The sequence below is a fragment of the Heliangelus exortis genome, chromosome 10, assembly GCF_036169615.1.
Source record: "Heliangelus exortis chromosome 10, bHelExo1.hap1, whole genome shotgun sequence".
NCBI lineage: Eukaryota > Metazoa > Chordata > Aves > Apodiformes > Trochilidae > Heliangelus > Heliangelus exortis.
The window spans coordinates 13,158,525-13,177,132 of NC_092431.1; the positions used below are offsets into that span (position 1 = coordinate 13,158,525).

At 42.9% G+C, this 18,608-nt stretch overlaps 1 protein-coding gene across 8 annotated transcripts in view; it reads left to right on the plus strand.

Annotated features, from left to right (window-relative positions):
- AFF1 (ALF transcription elongation factor 1) overlaps positions 1-18,608 on the plus strand; it is a 105,807-nt gene that overhangs the window by 16,373 nt on the left and 70,826 nt on the right. The window contains exon 2 of one of the 8 annotated variants that reach the window (XM_071753609.1): positions 1,840-1,967. The exons of the other annotated variants lie outside the window; for them this stretch is intronic. Within the exon in view, the coding sequence (XP_071609710.1) occupies positions 1,954-1,967 (14 nt within the window). The 5' untranslated portion in view covers positions 1,840-1,953. The remainder of the gene's footprint in view (positions 1-1,839; positions 1,968-18,608) is intronic. 8 annotated transcript variants of the gene reach the window in all.

Consider the following 18,608-nt stretch of genomic DNA (forward strand, 5'->3'; position numbering starts at 1 on the left):
CCATGATCTGCCAAGACAGAGAGGTGATGCCAAGAGATCAGAAGTTCCCAGGGTCTTCCTTTCTACCCTGTCTAAAAATGGGTGCAATGTTTCCCTTTTTGCAATCACCAGGGACTGCATCCAACTGCCATGACTCTACATGGAGAGTGGGTTGGCATGTACATCATCCCTAAGGACTCTGGAATGTATTAATCAGGTTACATAGAACTACAGTACTGTGTGTTCAGGTTCCTTGGGCAGTCATGAGTCTGATCTGATCTTACAGTGGAAGGTACTTTGCTCCCCCATTCTCTGTCTTGCATTCCATCCACTCAAAAGGTGTGGGAAGAGAGATGGTTAGTGAAGTATGAGGCCCCAAATTTGTTGAATACCTCGACTTTCTCCTTATACGTGATTATCAGCTTGCCAGTCTTGCTCATCAGGTGGTTTCCCTTTCTTTCACCTTTCTTTTCTGGCTGTCCATCTTATTATTCCTACATTCTTCAGCTCCAGCTGTGCCTTGGCCTTCCTGACCTCATTCCTACACAGCTAGGCAGTATCCTTCTTCTTCCCAGGACACCTGTCTCTGCCTCCACTGCCCATGCATTTTCTTCTTGCCTTCTAGTCTCAACTCATCCATGCTGGTCTTTTGCCTGATCTCTTACACCTGGGGATTGAGAGCTCTTGCTCTCTATGGGAAGCATCTTTAAAGATCTGCCAGCGCTGTTTTGCTCCCCTGTTCCTGAGGGCAGTTTACCAAGGGGAATTATTGACCAACTCCTTGAAGAGCTGGAAGTTTGATTTTCTAGAAGTGTGGCTTATGACTTTACTTTTTGGATCTTTCATCCTGCTGATGCATAGCAGTCTTGGTGGAAAGTAGGAAACCAGAGGGGGGTGAAATCATAAAATTATTTGTGTGGGAAGGGACCTCTAAAGCTCATCCAGTCCAACTCCCTGCAGTGAGCAGGGACACCCTCAACTAGATCAGGTTTCTCAGAGCCTCCTCAAGCCTCACCTTGAATATCTCCAGGGATGAGGCCTCAACCACCTCCCTGGGCAACATGTTCCATTGTTCCACTGCCCTCATGGTAAAGAACCTTTTCCTAACATCCAGTCTAAATCTACTGTAATTTAAAACCATTGCCCCTCATCCTCTCACTCCAGGCCCTTGCACACAGTCCCTCTCCAGCCTTCCTGGAGCCCTTTCACATACTGGAAGGTCACTGTGAGGACTCCCCAGAGCCTTCTCTTCTCCAGCGTGAACAACCCCAGCTCCCTCAGTGTTCCAGCCCCCTGATCATTTCCATGGCCCTCCTCTGGACCCTTTCCATCAGATCTTTCCTGTACTGAGAGCTCCAGAGCTGGACACAGCACTCCATGTGTGGTCTTACCAGAGCAAAGTGGCAGAATCGCCTCTCTAGCTACTGGCCAGGCTTCTTTTGATGCAGCCCAGGATGCCATTGGTCTTCTGGGCTGCAAGTGTCACATGTCCAACTTTTCATCCACCAGCACCCCCAGGTCCTCTTCTATAGGACTGCTTTCTAAAACCTCATCTCCAAGCCTATACTGATAGTGTGGATTGTTCCTACGCAGGTGCAGGACCCTACACTTGGTCTTGTTAAACCTCATGAGGTTCACCTGGGCCCACCTCTCCAGTTTGTCCAGGTCCTTCTGGATGACATCACATCCTTCTGGCTTAACCACAAAATCCCTCAGCTTGGTGTCATCTGCAAACTTGCTGACGGTGCACCTGATTCCGCTGGCTGTATCATTGATAATTAATCATTGCTTAAACAGTACAGCTCCCAGCACAGACCCCTGAGGGACACCACTTATCACGAGTCTCCATCTGAATTTCAGGCTGTTGACTGCTACCCTCTGGATGTGACCACCCAGCCAGTTCCTTATCCACTGAACAGTCCACCCATCAAACCCAAACCTCCCACCTTGCTGAGGAGGATATTTTGGGGGGTCATGGAAATGATTCTGTGAGTTCAGCCTGCCAAGGATGTGCTGAAAGCTAAGGCAGCAGGGAGAAGTGACGTGCCAGGGCTCAGCAGGGCAGAGGTGCAAGGTGGTACAGCTGCTGCTCTGGACTTCCTGGGTTCCTCTGTGTTTTTCTCTGTGCCTCTCATTTAGGGCCAAATTGTAGCTTTCATCATGTATACTCAATTCCAGTTCATCTCTTCTCTCTACAGCTTTTGAGAGGCTTAAACTGTATCAAAAAGCAATTAACTACTTTGGTGAAAAGAGGAATTTAGAGAAGTATCTGGTTTTCTGTTCGGCTTTAAGCTTTCAATTCCAATGCAAGAAAGCATTTCTGTTAAAGAGCTGGAGCTGTGCTAGAACTTGTGGTCATGACTTCTGCATCACCTGGAGCTTTTACAAGGAAGATGGGTTTTGTTTGTATATAAGCAGATGCTCAAAATGGGTTCACGATTCACAGCTTGAAATTGAGGAATGACTTCTATATGTGTGCATAGCAGGGAGAAGGGGAGATGTGGGAGGTGGTATAACCTTACCATTTCCTTTGTCCTTTCTCTGTTGTGTGGGTTGCTGCAAGCATTATATTTCCAAGCCGGGCTGCATTAAATGAAAAAATGTGGGGCTAAGGCACAGTATGCTGGCTGGGAAGGATTCTATGTGGTGTTCTGAGGATGAATAAAAAGAAAGTTTCAGGTGAAATTGGAGACTGCAGAAATGGTGACTTAATTAGAGAGTGTGTGCAGAGATTTTAGGGAGATTTAGTTATTCTGTGGTTCTAAACAATTACTTCAAATCCTTATGAAGATCACCCTCTGTTTTCATGAAGATACCTAGCTTTCTACCGATGACTTGGCTTGGTGTTGCTTGGGTTATTTGGGATGTTAGCTGGTGTTGGAATTGTTACTCATCATGTTTGTGGATGTTATTAATTAGTGAACCTCTGGGACATCAAGAGGCTACAAAGAGGTGAAGCAATCCAGAGGAAGTGTGTCCCCATGATGATTCAGGAAGCTGTCTTGTTAGAATCAGGTTGTTCAAGATGTTTACCACTGGATGTGGCTCTAGAGAGAGAATCAGGGAATGAGGGAAAATGCAGCAGCCTACATTGGGAGAATTTCAAATTTTCTTCAGACGTTTGACACGACGGTTGCCATAGAGCAACTGCTTTGTTCCCTTGTAGACCAAAGCACAGACCTCCTGTCTCCTGCTCACGGTGATGGATAAGTGTCCTTGGGAACAGGTGTGGGAGGGCAGGGGATGAGGAACCCCAGGGAGTTCCAGTGCTGATTCATTCTCCTTCAAAACTGCCTGTCACCACTGAGGATGGGACTGGAAGAGACCATGGGCTGTTACTATGAGGGCAAAGTCTTTGAATTTTGTCAGAGAAAGCAATGTTGCTTTGTATGTATCCCTGGAAGTCATCCTGAGTCATCACTGAGAGGACAAAATGCAGCCTATGCCTGGTGAAACTCCTCCCATGTATTCCACCAGCACTGTGGTATAATTTCCAAGCCTTGTTTGCAAGCTTGGCATGAAATCACCACCATTATTGTCTGGGCAGATGTGACTTCGTTTAACAGTGGTAGTTTCCTGAAACAAAAGGAGAGCTGGTTGAGAACAGTCTTGGAAATCTACCAGTCCCTTAGAAAGTTAAAACTGGAAACAAAATGATAGAGTCTGGAAGCCAATAATACGGATGAGCTATAGTGTAATTAGCAAGTCCTTTGACTAATTGCCTTTTATCAGTTGACTGTCAGGTTTAGCTCCTTGAAGAAGGAAAGAAAAGTTACTGGGATGTGACTGTATGTGACAGGAATGTTTTTAATGTGACTGAAGCTGGCCTTCCTCTCAAATTTTTCCATTTGCAGGAGCTGCATCAAACATCTGTTCACTCCATGAATGCAAGTACTCCATGCCTCCTGCCACAGTCATAGGAAGAGCATCTTCCTCATTTGTTTCAGCCTTTTTACTTTGCTGGGGCTTCGCTAGTGCTTGACTGTTTCCAAGGGCTGAAACTTGGTGCATTTGACAAAGATATGAAAAAAGAGTGGAAAAGTCCAAAACCAAAGAGCAAACTGTACAGTGGGAGGGCAAGGCAAACCACACAGTGAAATGGCAAGCATTTCACCACCCAGTTTTCTTCTAAATGTATAGACTGAGACTGCGTAAATGTTGGGGACATCTGAAATACCTGAATTCCTGAGCCCTCTTGTGTGGAAATGTAAGGAACAGAAGTGGTTGATTTTTACAGAAGTTAAACTTCTGATGTTTCTTACTCGGCTTTTAGAGGCATGAACAACAATGCTGTGTTTACAGAGGAACTCATCCTGTACACAGGTGTCTAGCCAGTGACTCTTCCCCAGTTTCACCAGACTACTGGCAGGCAGTGGTCTCCTCCACTGCTCCTACTCCACGTTGGCCCACCTGTGGTTTTCTTACTGCCGAATGGAACAATTTCTTAATTGCAGTGCTGTAAATAACTGTTCAGCACCTGATTACTGTGCTTGTAGGGGGGACAGTGTGGAGGAAAGAATATCAAATGAAAGATACTAAACACTTCAGCTGCTAAGAATAATTTATTGCTAATGTGAGCATCAGGCTAAGCAGGGCAAATAAACTGACAGTAGTAAGTGCTTTTGGAGGTAGAAATTGCCTCAGGGTGTTTGGGACATGTAAATTCCACCAGGATTAATGCACAAAGAACGATTAATTAATAGTGGTGAGATACTCATGCATGCACAGTCCCTAGGTGACCCAGAGAAAGTATTAATCAGCACATTGACCGGTTATTGGCAGATAACTCCTGGTATGTAGTGGTTTGCCATTTCAGCTAGAAAATGCATTATCCCTCTGCCTCCCTGTAAAAATCATGGCATTTACCGTGTTATGTGGTTGACAAAAAATACCTCATGTTTTTAGCAAACACCTCATGTTTTTAGCAGCAAAGGAGATGTGCTCAAAGGTGCACTGACATTTTTTGCTCTTGCTGCAAGCCTTTGTTAGTCCTTACAGAAGTTGTGACTATCTTTTGGGTGTCTCACCTTGGTTAGGCAGCAGCAGCAGCAGGTAAGAGGTTGGTATGGAGCTGGCAGGTGTGTGTGAGCCCGAACAGAGCAGGGCTGTCAGGGAGCGTGTTGTCCAAGAGCACATAGTGCTTTCCAAGGAAAGTGTTCTTGAAGTGGCCTTGCTGGTTACCACCAGTGCTCTCCTTTCCCAAAGTTTGTTGCATGGTTTCCCCTCGCTGCCTAAGGAGGATGCCTGACTACCCTGCTTGCAGAAGGCCCTCCGTCCTCACACCTTTTCTTGACCATTAGGGACATCCCAGGTGCTTCTGTGACTGATGCACAGAGATGTAGACCAAGCACCATGCCCACATCAAATAAGTCAGAGATGTTTCCAGTGTTTGCAGTGGGTCTCAGTGCTGCCAAGCCCATGCTGCTGTCCCGTGGGAACTGCAGCAAGCTGTTGGTTTTGATCTGGGCCACTGTGATGTTCCCACTGCCTGCACTCAAGTGTTGCTAAGGGTGGTAAAGCCCCAGCAGCTCGCTGTCTGTCATCCCACTTCCAGAGAGAGGTAGCTATTCAAATAGAGGTTTCTATCATGCAAGGAAACTTTTTTTAAAATTGGAAAAATCAGAAAAATGCGCTGAATAAATATGTACAGCATTGAAGGGTAGGAGTGTAGATTTTATTGTTATTCTCTTAAAGGACTAAATTTGTAGCTGCTCGCATGAAAGACCAGCAAGTCAATATTTTTAAAAAGCAGGAAAAAGGAAAGATGCTTCAGAATGTATTTTGGAGTGGCATGTGCTTTGCAATGTGCATTAGGCATGCATGGGCACCTGCCTAATACCCCCTGTCATCTGTTATTGCTCTTGCGTAGTTTGAACACTTTACAAGTCCTTGTGAATGACAACAAGATGCTTTGTTACATAGACATCAGGCTAATGATTTGAATGCAGTTGGAAACTCCAGCGTAGGGGTTCTTAGTGAGCTTGTGCACCTCTTAATAAAACAGACTTGCTGTCAGCCTTGCAAACTGTCTGGCAGTGTTTAGGATAGGCTGTGTGAAATCAGATCTTCTAAAACCATAGGGACTTTTTGGAAGTGTTTAAGGGAACAGGCTAACATGGGCACAGTGGTGTGGATGGTTTTTTTGCCTCCAGAATTGACAAAAGGTAAATTGATGTATGTGCAGGTATCATACAAAGCAAGATGAAGTAATACTGAATCTGATGCTCTAGCTGTGTGATATGGTGTGAGGAGTGTGCAGGGGCTCTTAGTGGAGAAATTAGGCTCAAGTTGAGCTGCATGGATGTGCAATAAGGATATGCACTGTGTGATGTGAGACCCATGGACCTGTGGCAATGTAGCTGACGGACTTCCCAACTTCTTGGCAGAACATGGGCAAGGTCAGCTGATAGCAGGCTCCTATGGAAAACCAGGCATGTATTCACTCAGCTGGATACACCAGGGATCTGAGCTATGTGAGGAGTGTTTTTTGAGAAGAGATTTAAAATGCTGACGCTCAGAACAGTGGCTCACTAAAAATTTCATTTCTTTTTTACTAACTATACCTCTTGTTAAAATGCTTCTTTGTTATGATGGGGAACAATAATATTTTTTTAATACAGGAAGCATTTACAAATACTTGAACTCTCAGGTGTAAAAATAGATTGCAAGACTTGAATCCATGATTTAACTTGCAAAAGTTAGATCTGGACAACCTCTTCCAGCATCTGAGGGTGGTAAGACACTAGAAGAGGTTGCCCAGAGAAGCTATGGCTGCTCCATCACTGCAAGGGTGCAAGGGGAGATTGGTTGCTTTGAGCAACCTGGTCTAGTGAGAGGTGTCCCTGCCCATGCAAGAGCATTTGCGCTAAATAATTTTTAAGGTCCAACCCAACCCGTTCTATGATTCTATACAGATGATTTCACATTGAAAATTATACATTGTTTTTTTCCTGAAATGTACTAGCTGATACAGTCTAGTTGTTTGGTTTTTTTTTTTTCTTTGCTGTCATATACTTTTTTCCTAAGACTTCTTAACTGCATTCTTGAAAAGACATAATTTTTATGAGGATTCTGGGGAAACAATAATTGTGTTGCAGGGACCTTTGAATTTTGCTTTACTGAGTATTTCTGTACTAAGTCAGGAATAAAATGTTTGGACAGGTGGTATGAAGAAATAGTAGGTGTTAGAAACGCTGACTCGATGTTTCAACAGTAAAACTTCATTGAGAGAGATGTAAGTAAAGCAGTGCGCTGCAATTGAGCTTCCACCCACGGCTCGCAAGGTCAATAAGGTAAAACCGGTCCTTTTATACTTTTCGTAAGCCCCCTCCCCTCAGTCTCTTATCAGTTTATCATTGGTTTTCGTTTCGCGGGCTCTCCCAGCATTGGTTCTTGTTTCGCGGGCTTCGTTCTGTTGCTGAGGGAAATGGTCACATGACGTCCCTGTTTCGAGGGTCCCGCGGTCGGCCCCTCCTCCTGTTTTTCTTACTTTTCTTCCTTATAACAATGCTTAAACATACACCCCAAAACAACAGGATACAGTATGCTACCTCAACAAACAGCCCAAGCAAACATTATTAAATTGAAAGATACCCTCAACAAAACAATAAATAAATAAATAAATAAATAAACCCTTATTTTTCACAGTAGGTCTGAGGAATCATTTAATTTCCTACAATCATTAAGATGAAAATATGTGTGTGAATCAAAATCTTGTGATTGAAAAAATAAATAAGTATGAGAAATAAATATTAAAGGCAGAAACTGTTTTTCTTGATCCTCTACCTGATTATTTGGCTTTCTCAACCAGTACTAGTTTGCAACAGCCTTTTTACATAATCTCTCAGATCACCAAGAATTGCCGGCAAAAGACATTCTGTTGGAGCCTATTTTAAAGCAACAGAAACCTGATTTTATTTGTACATTATATTTTTTGTAGATTTCTACTGTGAATGCACTGCTGTGCTGCTGCCTTTTAACCTAGTACCAATAAATGGATTGTATTGAGCAACAGTGACAATAGGATTTACAGAGGGTAGAGTAGAGGGTTTTTTTGCCCTGTGCATTTTTCCAAGCAAAGCCAGAACAGTTCATTTGAGGTGCTGGGTTTCTGCTGCTGAGAGAAGGAATTCACAGGCAGGTGGGTACCATGGAAGATTTCAGGCAGAAAAAAAAGGCCTTCAGATTGATGGGCTAGCATCAGATAACCTTTCTACTCAAGTATGCCTTATCAGTGTGAGAAACAGTGATACTTTGATGATGGTGGGTGAACTGCTAAAACATCACAGTCATTACCTCTTTTTCTGCTGGGAGCACCTCACCCTGCTGGGCAGCTGTGCATGCAGCAAAAGACTATCCCTGCTCTGAATGCTTGCTGTTTACCACGTAGTGGGTAGTTGCCCTGTTCCTGTGGTCATGTAACTGACTTGCAGAGCCCTGACAGAAAGATTTGGCATAGACATAATAGTTGAAGCAGTGCACTGAAGGGCAGAGTGCTAGAGCATCAACCCAGGCTTAACAAAACTTGAGTTCTGGCACTCTTCCACCAGTTTTACTTCAGTTGCATAATTTGCCTGAGCTGGAGTTTGTAAGCTAACTAACACTTGAGTTAGGTTTTTGGGTTTTTTTAATGTATCTTATGTTGACTTAACTGGGAGAAGTGTGTGATGGTTTTTGTTAGGAGTGGCATCAATGGAGAGAAAATTTGATAATGCTGCAGGGCAGTCTATTCCTGACTGGTGTCAGGGTTCCCAGGTGCTGTAAGCTGCTCTCCTGCTCCCAGGAGAGCAGCTGGGTTGCCAATGGGTGTACTCACCTTAATTCTCCTTATTGCCTTCAGACTGTCTGAACACCACTTATCCAAACAAATCATCACTGTTCTGCTAACGTGGCCAAATTTGAGTTCATTTTTACATTCTTAATTCATGGTGGTTGCGGAGTGCTTCACCTCTGGTTTCATCCCCGTGCAGCAAACTCCAGATGCTGCAGGGACAGGTTAAGTACCACTGAAACAGTTACTTCAACAGCAGCTGAGGCACAGTAGTTTGTTACCCTCTGCCAGTGTGTCTGGGCCTGCTCTGTGGCAAGCTTAGAGTAACACAGGATTTCATTTTGTTGATGGGGAGACTGCCTTAGCCTTTTAAATCCATAAAAATGGGAAAATGTCACTTTTGAGAAGTAGTAAATCTTGATCGTGTATTCAGGCTGGATCTGCATGTGAAACAGCTGCTTTGAAAGTTGAACTCTGGCTGCAGGAAAGTTTATCTGCACAGCAGTAGATTTTTAACAGAACTGGGCTATAGGTAGTGTGTGCTGGATGAAGAAGTCTGGTTACTTGGTCAGAGGGCTGTGTACTGTGACAACAGTTCTTTTGCAACCCTGGGTTACTATGGTACATCTGTGGTTACTCAAACACACACTTTCCCTAGTGAGATTTGATCTAAGTCACTTCCTTTTAAAATTTCTTTGTATCTGTTGTTTTGTAACATTTAGACTGAGTGGAGTAAGATCAGCCCTGGAAAGGGACTGTACCTTTATGTATTTTTCAGCTGCCTCTATCTTCCTCCTCCTTATCTGGGGAAATCAAATCAAGGCTACATTATTAGAGTTTCTTCCTTGCCCATTGACACTGTTTTTTGGTGAGGTTCTCAATGTCCAACATTGTTCTGGAAGAAGCATCCCTGGAGAAAATTCAATGACTTATTCTTCTCTGTCTTTTTCCTTTCTTATTTCCTTGTTATTTCCTCACATTATTTTTGTATTAATTCTACAGAGCTGTGTGACACTCAAGGAGGGCTTTGTGACAAGTTTTATTTTTGCATGCAGTATTTAGTAGAAGTCTGGGCTTTGGTCTGGAAGTGTGTCAGTTCTTACATGGGGAGCTCTGCTGGCTATAGGAAGGCAGATAAAAATAAGTTAATTTTCATGGTTATAAGTGCTTGTAAGGTTGCTATCCTAGCATGTGTGGCACTCAGTAGGTAAAAATAGAAGAAAGGAATAAGCCAATTTTTGTGGTAAAGGTGAATCCTAGGCTTTTAGGGATAACTTTCTATAATTATTCATAATATGTTGATTATAACTGGAGAAAGGTCACTGCTGGGACATGGATTTATATGAGATGTTATTGTATGTGCCCATGAATGGTTTGATCAGAAATGACCCTTGGTGAATGGTATTTTAAATGCAAACTTGATTGTGTCTCCTGTATAAAAGTTCTTTTTCTGCCCTCATTTTTCATAGAACTCTCTTGAAGGAGTAAAAAAGCAAATGGAATTCTTGTGTTGATTGTCATCTGCACTCTACTGAAAAAATACTGCTTTTGTTCGTGTTTGTAATCTTAGAATAATGAATGTGTTAGAGTTGGGTTTTTTTCAAAAAACAGTGTCAGTTCAGGAAACAAGTTTTTCAGCATAGGCGAAGGGAAGGGAAAAGAATGGAAGGATATAAAGCCGTACATCAAGTGTAAGTTCCTCTGTAAATGAAGCAAACCTGGTAAGTGCTGTCTTTTACCTGCTCGTCCACTTAATATCAGAATGTGGCTGTTTCTGACTGGTTCTTAGGCAATCCAGATGTATTTCTAAGCAACATAGTATATTGCAAAGGACAGTTCTTTGCTACAGTAAATCTGCACGTAGCAATTTCCAAGATATTTACAGACACCATATACCTTGGTGAGAAGTTCTGCTCACATGAAAAGCTTTTTGTGGCCTTGAACCAGCAGTGTTTCCTAATTGGCTCAACTCCATTGCCCTTAGCTTGATTGAAGCAGACAGCTCTTGTCATTTGGTGGACCCACTAGGGCTTAGCAGGAGGATGAAATGCAGCTGATGGCCCCTGTGTTCTGTAGAGGGACTGCAGGTGGTGGTGTGAATGCTGATGCTCCAGGCTGTGCTGTTCTCATTACAAAATAAAATGGAATGAGTTTGCCTTGGCACAAACAAACCATCGAGAAAGGTAACATCCAAGGCTTGCCAGAATGGGATCTAAGCTAGTCCAAGGTGATGCTGAGACAAATCCAGGATAGAGTAAGGCTCAGGTGTGATCCTGAAGCCAGAGTGGTGATGGATGGTGCTTAATGAAGGCCATGCTAGGAGTCTTCTTGGAAGTCCTTTCTAAATGAAGGACTTACATGCTGAAGAAATGTTTGAGAGGGGGCAGGAGGTGCTAAAGAATGGTGTGAGTGGGGGACCACTTGAAAGAACACAAGTAGAATGGAGTGGGATAAGAATGTGAATTTAGCTGCATGACCGCTCTGGAGGCAGCCAGAAGAACAGAGTGGCTGGCCTTTGAAATTTGGTTTTCCTGTGCTTTGACAGTAGATTTTTTTCTCTCTGAGCTAAACTTCCAAGCAGACCTAAAGTTTACATTCTGGTAGAAAGGCTACACCCGAAATGTTTGTTGAGAGTGCCAATCCCTTGTATTTACTTCCAGCAGCCTTTGATCTGGGAATGCATGATGTAAGTGCCTTCAAAGGAAGGGTAAATGTCTTTTCTGTTTGTGTGATCCTTTCCTCAGGCCTTTTTGCAGAAAGGTTTTGGGGTGATTGTGAGCAACTCAGAGTCCCCTCCCTGTTAGAGCAGGATCTGCTCAGCAGGGAATGCCATTTCTCCAAACAGACTGATTCTCAGACAAAGCCAGGATGTAACAGCTGCCAGAGGGATCTGGGTGTGTGTTTCTCCAAGTGCCAGCTGAGCATAACCAAATTGGTCTTGGGGCTGGGAGTGTGCTGTGGGGAGCGTCTCTGGAGGAGCCTGGGCTTAACTGAAAACGTTCACTCAGCTGTGCAAGAAGAGTGGAGCTGTCTTAGTGGCAGACTGAAGTCTCCCATTTTGATAAACATAGGGAAGTTCAGAAAAACTCATTCTGCACTGTCTACTACAAAATAAGCCCAGTCATTTGGCCATGTGTCTGTCTATCATGTGTCTATCCTAACCAGGCATTTTGATCCTTGCTGACGAAGTGAGGAGAAACATGGATGAGCTCCTCTCTTGCCTGCTCACATGAAAGCTCAGTGTTGTCACAATTGGGTCACCACAACCAAGGCTGCTTGGTGTGCAGCTGCAAGGGGGCTCTGGGAGTCTGGGGGTGATGGTCCTAGGTTGGACATCCAGAGGTGCTCCATCAGTGCTGCCAAGGCACCAGCAGCTTTGTCTGCATCTGTGCATACTCAGTTACTGAAACAGCACTCAAGTTACAGATTGTTACTCAACTACCCACAATGACTCGTGTACCTTCAGAACTGAAAGGCAGTTGAACCACTTACATGGCTTGAAGAAATGCTAAGGTGTGTGCCTGATGAATTAGACTGCTCTATACACTATGCCTGGTCTTCAAGAGACATAAAGTGGTCAGAATTTTTCATTGCATGTACCTGGTGATTTACATTTTCCACATTTCCTCCTTTGCCTGCCACATCCACATCAAACAAAGCCTTAAGCTCATAATTGTTCCAATGCCTTGTCAGCTCACCTTGTGTAATTACTTTTCACAAATCCATACCTTCTTAGAAACTCTGCTGTTTTATTTGTATTTAGATGGAGAATGACAACTTTTGTGTTCAATGTGTAACTTATAATCAACACCTTTTCTGACAGCATTCTGTTAACATCAATGTGCAAAGGGTGAGGTTGAAAGCCTGGGCTTCTTTAGTGATGTCCTGCAGCATCAGGAGCAGAGAGACTGCCTCTAGTTTTTCCAGGTTCTTGAACTATGGCAACTTAGTTAAGTCCTGTTAGTGAAGATGATTAAGTGAAGATTGGATAAACTGAGGTAACTTGCATTTTTCCAAATTTTCCAGGTTAGTGCTGTATGCAGCTGTTGAGTGAATTTGGCCCTGTAGAAACTGAGGAACAGCTGACTCATGTAAGAGCTCCTCTCCCTCTAGAGGGAAGGTGGAATATTATGAGCTGCTGCTCAGGAAAGTACTGCAGCTGGGAGCACTTCTATTTCCATTTGCACCCCAGCATTTTTGGCTGTAGAGCACCACACCAATTTTGAAAGTATCCATGGCCTGTGTAGTGTGATATTGCTATAATTTTTTCTCATGTACAACTAAGTAAAAGTTAGATTTAAAACATTAGAGTGCATGATAGAAAATCTAAATCATAAACTTTTTGTTTCTTTGCCTTTTTTGAATAGACAGAGAAGAGGTTGTTATCAAAAATCATTTGCATCTCTTCACAGCTCTTTTTCATCTTTTGAGCCTTCAGTGGTTTGAAGACCTCAGGCTGAGAAATAGTGATCCAAATCCTAGCGTGTGTTTTTAAGTGCATAACCATTGGAGTATTTGGGAGTTTTAGGCTCAATTGTGTGAAGGGTTTGTCATGTTTAAAGGAGAGATGAGAGGTCCCAATTCCTGCCCAAGTACTGGGTGTCACAAGTAGCTCAGGTCTTCTCAGAAAATGTTAAGGCTTACTCCTGGGAGCTGCTTGGTGAAGAAAGGACTACTGTTGCTGAAAGGAAGCTAAAACGTTTTAATGACTGAGTAATTAATGTATTTTTAAACATGGCAACAACAGCAATAGGAAGCAAAGAAGTAAAAATTTGGACCCAAAGATTACCATGGAAGAGCCAGAGTGAGAAGATGCTTAATAGTACATAGGTAGAACTGGCAAAGCCAGCTTAGCTTCTGCTTAAGCCAACTGGCAGCTCCTGGCTACCTGTTAAGACATCCTGCTCATTCTCCATTTTGGGGGGTTTGACTCAGGGAGCTGTGTATTTAAAACACAGGAAGAGATGTACTGAGCATAATTCTTGTGTGTGGATTGAACAAAAGTTTGCTGCAGTACTGGGTTTTCTTGGAACATTATTTTTGTTCAAAACTTATTGCCAGAAGGTTTCTTACAATCATCATGGAAGTAGGGATGGGCTGTTAGGCTTTGATCTCTTGCTCAGTAGTCTAAAACTGCTATTGTACCACCACTAAACTGGGCTTGATAGACTTAAAGGAGTTGAGGAAGCAAAAAACTTGAAAAACAAATTCCAACTCCTATTTTCTTCAATGTGAAGATACGTATTTTTGGGAAGCATGTACTAAAGCTGGTTGGTGATGAGGCAGAAAGTTAATTTACTAACTGTACCATCTGTTGTGCTTCTGACATACGTTTTCCTCTTATCATTTGTTTCTGTTCAAGCTGTGTATGTTCCAGGAAGTAGTGTTTGATGTAAAACAGTACTTAGAAATACCCAGCAAGTAACAGCTTGATGTTGTTTCCATAAAGGAAGGGAAGCAAAAATGGGAGAAAGCATTTTTGCTGCTATTTGGTATTCATGTTAATGTCATCCTTTGATCTGTTTGTGTCAGGCAAGCTGCTCTGGTGATGCAGTGTGAGACCCGGGCACCTCTGTGATGCTCAAGAACTTTCTGTGCCAAGCAGTTATCCATGTTTCTTTTCAAGCTGATGGGCTTATGATTGAAATTGCATGTTTAACCTCTGTAGATGTGATCCTGGCTATATAAGTTAGTGGAGAGTCTTGTATAGAGACTTTTAGAGCAGCAGAGCTGGGGTGCTGCAGTGCAGCTGTTACAGTGCATCTGTGTCGTTTCTGTTTAATGTTTTTTCAAGGTGATGTATCTTGCCTTGAAGTTGAACAAGAATATGTTTCCCAGTCTTGAGAAATGTTGACCTGCAGCTTCCCATGATAAAAGAGAACCCGTTTTAATGACAAAACAGTTTCAATAAATTTGTGGTTTCCTGCAGTTGTATTAAAAGGAAATGTTCTCTCTTTATGTTTCAAAGGAAGAGGTTCTGTGTGTTCAGAAGGAAGTGAGTGTCATTTGTGTGTTTGCTTTCCAGCCTTCCTCCACCCCGTTCTCTGCTGCTGGAATAATTGCTTTTAGGAGCCAGCAACAGATCTTAATACAGTTAAAACTAAATCAGATTTTCATTTTCATTCAGAGAATACACAGGACAAGAGGAGAGGCAAAATTTCTTCCCCCTCCAGTCTATTTTTTGAAAATGTTGTCATGGGCTGTGTTGTCACATACCAGCATTTGGAATTCTGTAGTTAGGATTGTCATGTCACTGAGAGTGGCTTCGGGGTACCTTGGTATTTTCACCCTTTCTGTTACACATGCATGCTTCGGGCTTTCTGAGCCAAACCTCTTTCTTACTGGATGTAGTTACTGGAGTATTATACTGTTTCATTGTGTAGCACAGCATGATTTGGGGTTTTCTGAGGTGAGGCAGGGGAGGTTTGTGCATACGTTCACTTCTTGTGGAGCACATTTGAAGATGATCAAGACTAAAGTTATGTTCCAGGGCACTCTCATCTCCCTGTTTGAACATACAGGGTATGTGGGTTTTCCTGCTGACACATCAAGTGTAGCACAGCTGCAGAGAGTGCAGTGCCATTTTTAACTTTCAGATTTTGAACTGTGTCCCCCTTGACTTTGGTCAGGGTGGGACCATGGAGTCCCAGCTGCCAGGCTCTCATGTGCTTGGCACGTTTGCGCTAAGCCTGGAGGTTTGGTTTCCCAGAGTATTTCCACAACTCAGTAAGAGCTTGGGAGTGGTTTTGATTTTGAGGTTTTTCTGAGTGCTCGTTCTAGGAAAATCTAAATATTGAAGCTGCTAATCCGGAGAGGTTCTTGAAGAACAGGAGCTGGGCTTCACCCTGCAGTTTTGGACAAAAGGGAGATTAGGGCTCTGTCGATGCATGCAGGAGGGGACAGCTTGCTGGAGCCTGGCAGGCAGCTTTGCTGCATGGGTTTCCTCTGGTGCCTGGCAGGCTCTGGAGACCTCATCTCCTCTTGGCATGCGTCTGAGATCACTGTGGTTCTCTGGCACTTTCTGCCTGGCTTCATAGCACTGACTTTGGGAAAATGGCATACTGTTGGGAGTTACAGCATAGCACAATTTTTCAAAAACTTTGAAGAACATCTTGACAAATCCCTTAAATGGCTGGGTTAATGGTGGACAGAAACACTGTCTTCCCACAGATGTTGGAACTAGGGTAACTCCAGGCTGACATTAGAAGAGTGGACGCTTCAGTAGACTGCAGATGCTTCTGCTCTGAATTAGGAATGCCACTTCGTGCAGTACAATTTACTTGTTTTCAAATACAAGCCTCCCAGTATGTGATGAACCAGTGTGCCTGGAAACTTTTGACACCTGCATGATAAAATATACAAATTCAAATGAGTTTTAGCTTTTGTCTTCGGGTAATTTAAGGTTTTGCTTGTAGTTTAGAAAAGGGAGGGCAGGTGCCCTCAGCTGCATGACCAATAAGTAGCTACTTGGTGTTTAGTCCCATATTCTGCTGCTTTTAAAACTGTGCCGCCTTCTCTGCACTGAAGTTGGAGGAAAACTTGGAAGGCAGATTGGTTTGCTCCATTTCAGAAAAGGAAGCAGAGTGTGGATGGTGATCCTGAGGCCTGGCTGAATGGGTGGTCAGCTGTGCATGACCAGCAGCCTGGGCCACTGCTCACTGAGAGCATGAGGAGGTCTGAGAGAAGGTGAGAAAAGGCCTTTAGCAGTGTTACAGCTGCTGTTATTGCAGCAAGGCGGGTGTGAGATGTTTCAGTTTGGTGTTGGGATACATTTAGGAAAGATAGCAAGTTCTCATCAAAAATATTATTGTTACAAATGACACAGTTTACAGTAGTCTAGGGAGTTATCCTTTTGTTTGAATGTAATCAAAACCTCTGAGCAGAAGAGCTTGATAGCTCTGAATTTGGATACTTGCCAGCCTGGAAACAGGAGGATATCCCTTAGCCACACGGCCCTAGCACACTGTTTAAGTAGAAGAGAATTTGCAGGATATGCGTCTTGTGTGCTTTTTTTTTTTTTTTTTTAGGGGAGGGATTATTTCTGTATTGCCGCTGTGAGTTTTTAACTTGCAAGTTATGGGCTTCTCTTACTCTAAGTTGAAATCTAGTGAGACATGTACAAGACAATGTAATGTAAAACAAGAACCCTGATCTGCCAGCACTGACAGCAGGTTTTATCCTGAAAGAACAAATTAAAATGGCCCACAAGGTTTTCCTCAGGTCTTCCAAAGTGTCAGTCTGATGTTCTGCTTGCCTGCCGTTCAGTAAATTTTTGCTCTCACATATTTACATTTAGTAAATTTTACTCTCATAACCTGTTCCTTTTTGTTGTAGTAATTAAGATGACGTTATTGTTGAGAGAATTTGTGGTAAAGAACATGAAACACAAGTAGTAATATTGTGTTCCTAACCTTTGGTTTATGATTATTATTTAAGAATTCAAGTTTCTAATGCTTGAAGGTTGTTTGGTTGGGGGGGGGAGGGATTGTGTTGGTCTGGTTTTGTTTTTTGAAATGTGCGGAAGCTGAATCTTGTCAGCTTATGTGCAGTGTCCAAACAATGCCTTCCTTGCTTTTTGCCATAGGTTTGCCCACGTGTGCTAAAGGTCAGGTCTGGTTTGTGTGATGGAAGCAATGCACTGTCATTGCCCACAGAGAAGCCCACTGAAACCACTTAAGAATTTTTTTCCCTGTTTTAGTTGGCCCTGGCTCATCTTCCTGCTCTGCAAGTTGAAACAACTGAACTAAGCACCAAACCTCTCAGTCAGAATTTCTACTACTTTGCTTTGCAGAAGTCTCACTGTGGAGTAATCTATCCTCTCAGTGCTCTTCCAGCCAGGAAGACATGGTTATGCTGGGCTTTGTGCATCAGTAATGCTTTTCAATCTTGGTTTTCTGCTGATAGTGGCGTGCTGGTTTATATTTTATATTTTCCTGCACGAATAGTTATCTCGGTTGTTCACAGCTCCTGCCCTTTTGGATACCCAGCTTGTTAACTGGATCCATCTAAAATAATACATAGGGCTTTTTTCCTTTTCTAAGAAAGTTCATGTACATTATCTCCTTCCTTAGAAATCTTGCGTGAAGAAGCTGATCAGGGGAGCAAATATTAGATTGTTGCTGAAAGCTAGACAAGCAGGGTAGTGAAGTCATTACAAGATAGGATGCTTGACTCTTTAAGTCCTGTATGCAGGCTGTTACTCAGAGTCCTCAGTGCTTTACAGGAATGGCCACTACTGCAGTAAGTGCACCTTGAAATATCTCAAGCATTCAAATACTTCAAATCTCAAGATTAGAAAGGGATGTTGTGTGCTCTAATAGTGATGTCAGAGTTTTTGAAAATGACTGAAATTGTTAGGGAGGTTGGGAATGGGTCCATTAGAAGAGAAGTTATGCTTTTAGTTTTGACAGTTCTCCAGTAGGTTTGTGTTCAACCTCTTATGTTTTTCTCTGTCCGCTCTGAAAGAGGCAAACAGTAGATTGCCTGGGAAAATAGAATGAGAGAGTATTTCAAAACAGATTTTTTTAAAGTTTTAAGGAAGAGTTGGTTTGGCTTGGAGTTTTGCCCTTACCTATTTTTTTAGATAAGCTTAAACTACTTCAATTTCTTACCATCTTGGTCTTCAGCAGAGAGCTATGTCAGGTCAGCAGCTTGTGTCTGAGAGGCATGGATCTGAAGTTTGTCACAACAATCTGCAAACTGCAGTAGCAAATCTATTTTTGGGAAAGCTAGCACAGTATCTCTGTGTGCTGTGTATTCCAGCCAGCACCATAAATAATTGTATAAGTACTAGGGAAAAAACACAAGTATGTACATTTAATGTTACAGTTGTATTAAAAGTACTGTGTCGGTCTGAGTG